This window comes from Myzus persicae, unplaced genomic scaffold (genome assembly GCF_001856785.1).
Source record: "Myzus persicae strain clone G006 unplaced genomic scaffold, MPER_G0061.0, whole genome shotgun sequence".
Lineage (NCBI taxonomy): Eukaryota > Metazoa > Arthropoda > Insecta > Hemiptera > Aphididae > Myzus > Myzus persicae.
Window position 1 is genome coordinate 10,694 of NW_019103469.1, and position 8,306 is coordinate 18,999.

At 30.7% G+C, this 8,306-nt stretch overlaps 2 protein-coding genes across 2 annotated transcripts; both read left to right on the plus strand.

Moving 5' to 3' along the window:
* Window positions 1-425: 425 nt before the first annotated feature.
* LOC111034573 lies at window positions 426-2,523 on the plus strand. The gene has a single exon (XM_022315856.1). The coding sequence runs from the start codon at window positions 766-768 to the stop codon at window positions 2,521-2,523; it is 1,758 nt and encodes a 585-aa protein (XP_022171548.1). The 5' UTR covers window positions 426-765.
* Window positions 2,524-2,546: 23 nt separating this feature from the next.
* Window positions 2,547-3,453, plus strand: LOC111034572. The gene is made up of 3 exons (XM_022315854.1): window positions 2,547-2,715; window positions 2,782-2,886; window positions 2,963-3,453. The coding sequence occupies exons 1-3, from the start codon at window positions 2,547-2,549 to the stop codon at window positions 3,451-3,453; spliced, it is 765 nt and encodes a 254-aa protein (XP_022171546.1).
* Window positions 3,454-8,306: the final 4,853 nt, after the last annotated feature.

Consider the following 8,306-nt stretch of genomic DNA (forward strand, 5'->3'; position numbering starts at 1 on the left):
TATAACCTAAAATTGGAAGCTACATACAATAGACCACATGTCGACAATTCTGCAGAGAACAGAGCATTTAAGACCTCAGACAAAGAAATTTTCATGGACACAGATATGGAAGCCAAAATTAATAAAGATTTTGCTAATCTTATATCCGAGGAAGACGTCTATACTTCGAAAGGAAGTGGATTTACATTACAATCAATAGATGGATTAATGTTAGGAGTATATAAATATACACCTATGGATGGCTCGTCATACATTCCGTTACCAAATTATATCAAAAATAAAAAAGCAATTATCAAACCCCAAAACTCAGACCAACAGTGCTTCAAGTGGGCAATCCTATCAAAACACGTTTCGGGTAAAGTCAAAAATCAAGTGGATGAAAATTATACTTCGCTCGAAGAAAAATACAATTTTTCCGATTTAACGTTCCCAACACACATCGCAGAAATAAAAATATTTGAAAAAAATAACCAGAACGTATCTGTTAACGTATACGGTTTAAAAAAACAAAAAAAGAGTGAAAAACATATTATTTATCCACTCAAGATCGTCGATGAAGAAGAAAAAGATCATTTTGATCTCTTACTAATTACCAACGGAGATAAAAGTCACTACACATAAATATCAAATTTCTCACGACTAATACGCTCGCAGAAAACTGCTCATCATGATAGTATAATTTTTTGCAAACGGTGTTTCACATCATTTGACAGTCGGCCCCGGAAAAATACGCTATGCGGACAAGCAGCACTAGAACAACACAAAATGATATGTGGAATAAACAAACCTATCCTACCTCAAATGCCTGCGCCCGGTACAATATTAGAGTTCGATGGTTGGAAAAAAACTCAACGGCACCCGATAGTTATATATGCCGATTTCGAGGCACTTCTAGTTAAATGTAAAGAAAGAAAAGGCGAAAAAACAACAGCTTTTCAAAAACATGAACCGATGAGCTACGGGTTTGTCGTAAAGGCTACAGAAAATGTTCCGATTGATCTGCTAGAAAAGTTCAATGTACCTCAAGAACCCATTATTTTCCGTGGTAATGAGTCTCGTCAAGACGTAGCCAAAAGATTCGTGAATGAAGTTACAGAGATCGCAAGAAGAGTTCAAGATTTGCTTAAAATAAATAAACCCATCATAATGACCAAGGAAGAGCAAACAGCACATAAGATGACACAAACATGCAATTTGTGTAAATGTAATTTTTCCAACAAAAAAAATAAAGTGGCAGATCACTGTCACTTATCAGGCAAATTCAGACAAACATTGTGTAATACCTGCAACCTCAAGCTTCAAACACCGAATTTCATACCATGCTTTCTACACAATTTATCAAATTATGACGCACATTTTATCGTAACCGAGTTGGGTTACGATTCCAAAACTATTTCGGTTATCCCAAATAGTGAAGAAAAATTCATTTCATTTTCAAAACACGTGACCAACAACTTTTCAATAAGATTCATAGACTCATGCCGTTTCATGGCATCGAAATTATCAACACTTGCAGATAATTTAATAACACCCGGGCTCGAAAAGTTCAGAGAGACAGCAAAACACTTTTTTACCGAAGATATGCAGCTCGTTACTCGTAAAGGTGTATACCCTTATGAATATACTGATAGTTGGAACAAGCTCGAAGAAACGAATTTACCAGAAAAAAGCGATTTCTATAGTACACTAACAGAATCAAATATAGACGATAATGAATACAAACACGCCAAGACTGTATGGAATCATTTTAAATGCAAAAATCTCGGAGAATATAGCGACCTTTATCTCAAAATCGATGTTCTATTATTAGCCGATGTATTTGAAAACTTCAGAGACATGTGCATTTCAACATACAATTTAGACCCCGTTTACTATTATACCGCTCCAGGATTCAGTTTCGACTGCATGTTAAAATACACTAACGTCAAACTAGAGTTACTCTCCGACTATGACATGCACTTAATTTTTGAAAACTCAATTCGTGGAGGCCTCACACAAGCTAGCATGAGGTATGCCAAAGCTAATCATGAAAATACCCCAGATTATAACGCGAAAAAGCCTAAATCGTGGATAGTTTATCAAGACTGCAACAACTTGTACGGGTGGGCAATGTCACAGTACATGCCGTACGGAGACTTTAAATGGGTTGAACCTAAATTAGACGGACTGGATGTTTTAACACCTACTTCAGATGTAGGTAGAGTGTATGAGGTAGACATATCATACCCACAACATTTACATAACAAACACAACAACCTACCATTTTTACCCAAGAATAAAATTCCTCCTGGCTCAAGAGTAAAAAAACTTATGGCGTCACTTCATTCGAAAAAAAATTATATCATCCATTACCGTAACCTACAGCAAGCTATAGCTAATGGATTAATCGTAGAAAAAGTGCACAGAGTTTTAGAGTTCAGACAATCGGATTGGCTTGCGAAATATATACACTTAAACACCGAAATGAGGAAAAAAGCTGTAAATGAGTTTATGAGTTTGAGAAGGATTTCTTCAAACTTTTAAACAATGCAGTTTTTGGGAAAACCATGGAATCTTTACGGAAACGTTTTAAGATGGAACTAGTTTCATGTCCAAACAGATTGCAAAAACTTCTGAATAAACAAACATTTAAACATTGCACTACATACAGCGAAAATCTAGCTGCCGTTTCGCTGGAAAATAAAATTATCGAGTTCTGCAAACCGATATACATAGGTAACTATATAAACTTAACATACAATTTATTATTACTTTATAAACTTATTTATTATTTCTTTTTAGGTTTCGCAGTACTAGACATAAGTAAGACGCTGATGTACGACTATCACTATAACGTAATGCAGAAACATTATGGCGACAAAATCGAGCTCATGTATACAGATACAGGTAAATATTATTATTATTGTTGTTATTACTATTATTATCTTATTAATAGGTATATACATATTTTTTTTTTTTTTAGATTCTTTAGTATATTATATCCAGACCGACGACTTTTACAATGACCTGGTGAATAATTCTAACTTGATTGACCGAATGGACACAGCAAATCTACCCCGGGACCATCCGTGTTACATTGCTGAGAGAAAAAAGATTCCCGGACTATTTTCTGATGAAACCGATGGACGTATTATGAGAGAGTTTATAGCACTCCGAGCAAAATCATATGCTTACATTTTAGAAGACAAGGAGAAAATTAAGGCAAAAGGTGTCCGAGGGCACGTAGTTAAAAATCATATGACTTTCAAGGATCATTTCGATTGCCTTTTCGCCGATGACGAAAAAGAGAGCTCTAAACTGTGTAGGGAAAATATCTCTATCAGATCATTCAACCATCAGATTAAAACCATCAAATCCAACAAATTATGCTTCAACCGACAAGATGATAAACGGATAGCACGATCCGATAGAATACATACCTACGCCCACGGACATTTTAAAATTAACTGTTAATATTATATTCGAAAGGAAATTTGTTTTAAAAAGTTGTAAACATTTTTATATAGAAATAAACTAATTATTATACGTATATATGTATTGTGTTTTAATCTTTCGAACCTAACCTCATTATTTAGTTATACCTTGTAAGTGATAACACATACACATACACTCATATATGTATAAAAAGATAAATAAAACATTGTCCAAATATACATTTTATGTGTGTTTATTAAAAACACACACACAATATATACACATATATACTGTTTACATTACATTTTCTAGAATTATTATTAATACATAAAATATTATAACTTCGTTAGTCACATAAAAAATATTATAATTTTATTAAAATAAATCATCATTCATATATACTTCAGTAGAAAAATACGTAAAAATTAATAATTTCAATAAAAAATATAGGCAATTTTCATCACTTCTTATTAAAAATAGAGATTCTCAAGTTCATCAGATATTAAATGTTTCATATTATGATGAACAATCATACATAAATGTATATACACAGCACAGTAGCACACACACATATAAAATCAATTAATGCCATCATCACATAATAATAATATGTGAAAATATAAATATATATAAAAATAAATAAATAAATTCATAAATATCAGCATTTCTTAATAAATTCCTTATAAAATCATATAAAAATGCTTTAATATACATAAAATCATGTACAATATTATCATAAAATTTCAATGAAAACATATAGAATATTAAATTTATTATATAAGTCGAAATGTCTCAAAGAGCGTGCAATAAATACTCATAGTTTCATTAAAACTAGTTTATTTTGTTAGTTTTTTTTTCTTCATCATACCTATATTTAATGTAAACTTATTCAGAGTAAATTATTATCATTTTTTTAACTTTATAGTTTATCTACCGTAAACTATAATTAGATAATTTTTACAACGATCTACAGGTTACCTTGGTTGTCACAGGTGTTTGGATACGGTAAATATAGGTACCTAGAGACCATTCAAAACCATTTTTCAATAAATACATCTATATATATAAAAAAAAATCCTCATGATATATCATTTATATATGTATATATGATAATTTTATTAAAACATTCACGTAGTAAATCATCATTCATGCATACTTCAATACAAAAATTTGTACAAATTTAATAATTTCAATAAAAACATAGACAATTTTCGTCACACCTTTCTAAAAATAGTAATTCTCACCTTCATCAGATCTTAAATATCTAGTATGATGTTTATCCACACATGACTATATCATATTATGTATAACGGACACATAAGTTACACATATAAGTTACATATAAGTATCACATCTTATTCTTCATAAAAACATACTTAAATAATATCATAATATCGTTAAAACTAGTATATATTCCGTCAGAAGCTATTATCTTTATTTTTATTTTTTTTTGTTAGGTTTTTTCTTGAAACCCGATAGAAACTAACCTAATTCAACCCCATAGAAGCTAACCTAGTTTCAACAAAACTGTTCTACAGACTCATGTCGATTATCCAAGTTAAAAGTAAAAAGTTACTCTATTTAAGTACATTTTTATTAAGATATTTATACTTGTTAATTGTATAGCTATATTTCTACTGAAACTAATTTGATAATGCTTTGATATTAATAATAATTAAATTTGAATACGTTTACATTACATATAATTTAACAAAAAAAAAAAAAAAAAATAATAGCTTCTGACGGAATTTTATGAAGAATAAGATGTGATACTTATATGTAACTTATATGTATAACTTATGTGTCCGTTATACATATGATATAGTCATGTGTGGATAAACATCATACTAGATATTTAAGATCTGATGAAGGTGAGAATTACTATTTTTAGAAAGGTGTGACGAAAATTGTCTATGTTTTTATTGAAATTATTAAATTTGTACAAATTTTTGTATTGAAGTATGCATGAATGATGATTTACTACGTGAATGTTTTAATAAAATTATCATATATAAATATATAAATGATATATCATGAGGATTTTTTTTTTCTATATATAGATGTATTTATTGAAAAATGGTTTTGAATGGTCTCTAGGTACCTATATTTACCGTATCCAAACATGAAACGGTGCACGTATTTTACGTGGCACCGTCGTGTAATAATGAACAACTTCTTCGGGTTTTTTGTATACAAGATTATTGTTTATTTCTATGGTAAGATTAATTATCTACAATTTGTAAAAGGGGAGGGTTCGAGGGCCACCCGGCCGTCGGTTACCCGTACAGAAATGTGAATGGTTTATAATAATTACAAGTCAAGTGGAAAGAAGGAAGTTGATATACAGGGCCCGTTTATACAAGTGGCGTTCGGTCTATGAACTTCGTTCGGGTAGCGTGGCCGTATCAGGCGCGCTTGGGGGGTCGAGTTCTGTATGGTCGTCCTGAAAAGGACGATTTTGGTTGGTTCCCGCGGTTGTCCGACGGTATTAGCCGTCGGCCGGGATAAAAGTTCAGCGGAAGTACTGTTCGTTAGTGCCGACGGTCTTGTGGCTGTGGCACAGCGTTGCCTATATAATATACGGTTTAACGCTAATTTGTTCGCACATCGAGGACGTTCGTCAGGTGTCGGTGGGTACGACGTTGCCTGATTAGTCGATTAGCCCTGAGCGGTGTCGAACAATACTAGGCGCCGTTGGTCGTATAATATAGGCAACCCTCACTCCGTTGCTGGTGAAATCGGCGCGTTCGACAATTTTGCGGTCGATGCCGTGAGAGGGCTTGATGTCTGCGCTCGCCGCGGACTATTCGTAGATCGTCGTGAAATTATTGCTATGGAAACATTTGAATGTTTATAATTAATTACATTCGAAATCGTTAATAATGACACTGGTTGTAGTAACATATCGAATTGTATATCTTTTAAGTATAGGGCTCGAAAAATTGCATAGATAACTTTTGGTAATTGTTAATTGTATATAAGTAATTATGACTGTCGGTTATTATGCCTTATTTTTCTTGCTCCCTTTGACGTCATTATAAATGGTTACTATTGTATATTGATTTCAACATTTAAATTGCATACTAAAATATAATAGTGTGTCAAAAATAATCAAAATGCTATATGGAAACTATTTCTTAAGTTAGAAAATAAAATGTATATACCTATTTACTATTGTAATTAATCATTTTCTTTTAAATTTATAGAAAACTTAGGTACGTAATTTCATTTCCTTTTTTTTATAAATACAGTTTTATTAATACTTGTATATAATATAATTTGTTATAGTTCTATAGAAGTTTACAGATTACTGTGCCCATTCTGAATATTGCTTTGATTAGACGAGTTATTATAACTATAATAAGTTATAGGATATAGTTAGTTGTATAAAATATTAAATGTGAAAAATATACAGTTGACTACTGTTTGTCTCTACTTTACGATTCACACAAACGATTCACCTTTTGTATACCTACATAAATAATATAAATTTTAGTATGAAATCTTGTAATAACCATTAATCTGTTTTTTCGATTTGAGTTAATCTTTTGAGAGAGTCATGAATTATATGAAAATCGAAGCATATTATATCAACTACTTATCTTGAACAAAAAACGAGTAGAGTCAGGTATTATTTATAAAAACTATAGAGTATTGTATGCATATATTTGTGAGTAAATTATTATGACAACCAGTAATGAAAATTTAACGCTTGAAGTGCTAAACTCTCGTTTTTCGTGAGCCTTCCTTTCGTACTTAATATTTGACATCTATTGTTCAGAACAGCGAGTTATCTGTCTTTTATTTATTGCTATTTAAATTTCCAATATTCATCAGATTCTATAATTAATATCATGCATGCAGTTTTAATATATATATAATATATATATATATAACTCATACATAGTATAACTATGTACGCATGAATTACAGATATACACATTACTTATACCTATACGCATAGTTACAACTATGTATGTAAGTTACGAAATTAGATTATTTGGTGTGATCGTATAATAGATATCTCAAAAAAATTGTATTCCAGTAATGAAGAGAAGTATGAATATGATATATACATGTACGGTCAAAATCTGCCTGGTTAAGCTGGGCTATGCACATCAATGCCTTGCAATGTAAACACTTTGTTTAAGTGTGAGAAACTGCCTAAAACCTTATGCCAATACCCTGTTGTAGATTTAAAATTGCCTAATCAACAACCATATGGTGTAAACTAAGCTCGATCGCAAAACAAAATATTGGAATACCAAAGAAATTGTCGAAAATCAGAAAAATACATGATATGTACTCAAAAAAAAAAAATGGAATAAAGAATGATAGGTTTACTAGAAACGAAGCAATATATTCTGAACTAAGTATACATTTTTTTTACAGCCAACAACGACAGTAAGTGTTTATGAATTTTCGATTTGAATTATTGAATGATGTAGTTAAAATAGATATGAAGGGTATCACAAATTGAAACTGTAAACTTTCTCATAACTAGTTATAATAATATGTTACAAAGTTATGGAGTGTTTCATTCCATTACAAAATTGTTATGTTGTTCGGACCTAAGGTTTTTGAAGTGGCATAGCTGAGATATAGTTTAGTATTCTGTTGTAATTCTATAAACTGTATTAAATTCAATTATATTTATGTTCACAATTATAGAATTGTCTAAACTAAATATAGAAGTATGCTAAGTGTGTTTTTAACATGATATTAACCCTTATGCTTATAAGTAATAATTAATGGTAATCAATAATCATACTAATTTGTTTGCCAATTTATTATATTTATTGATACCAATACCATTAAAATCATAATCATAATATCATATATTATATTTGTTGTTCTAAATTGTTAGTGTTCATTTTGTTAACAACTTATTA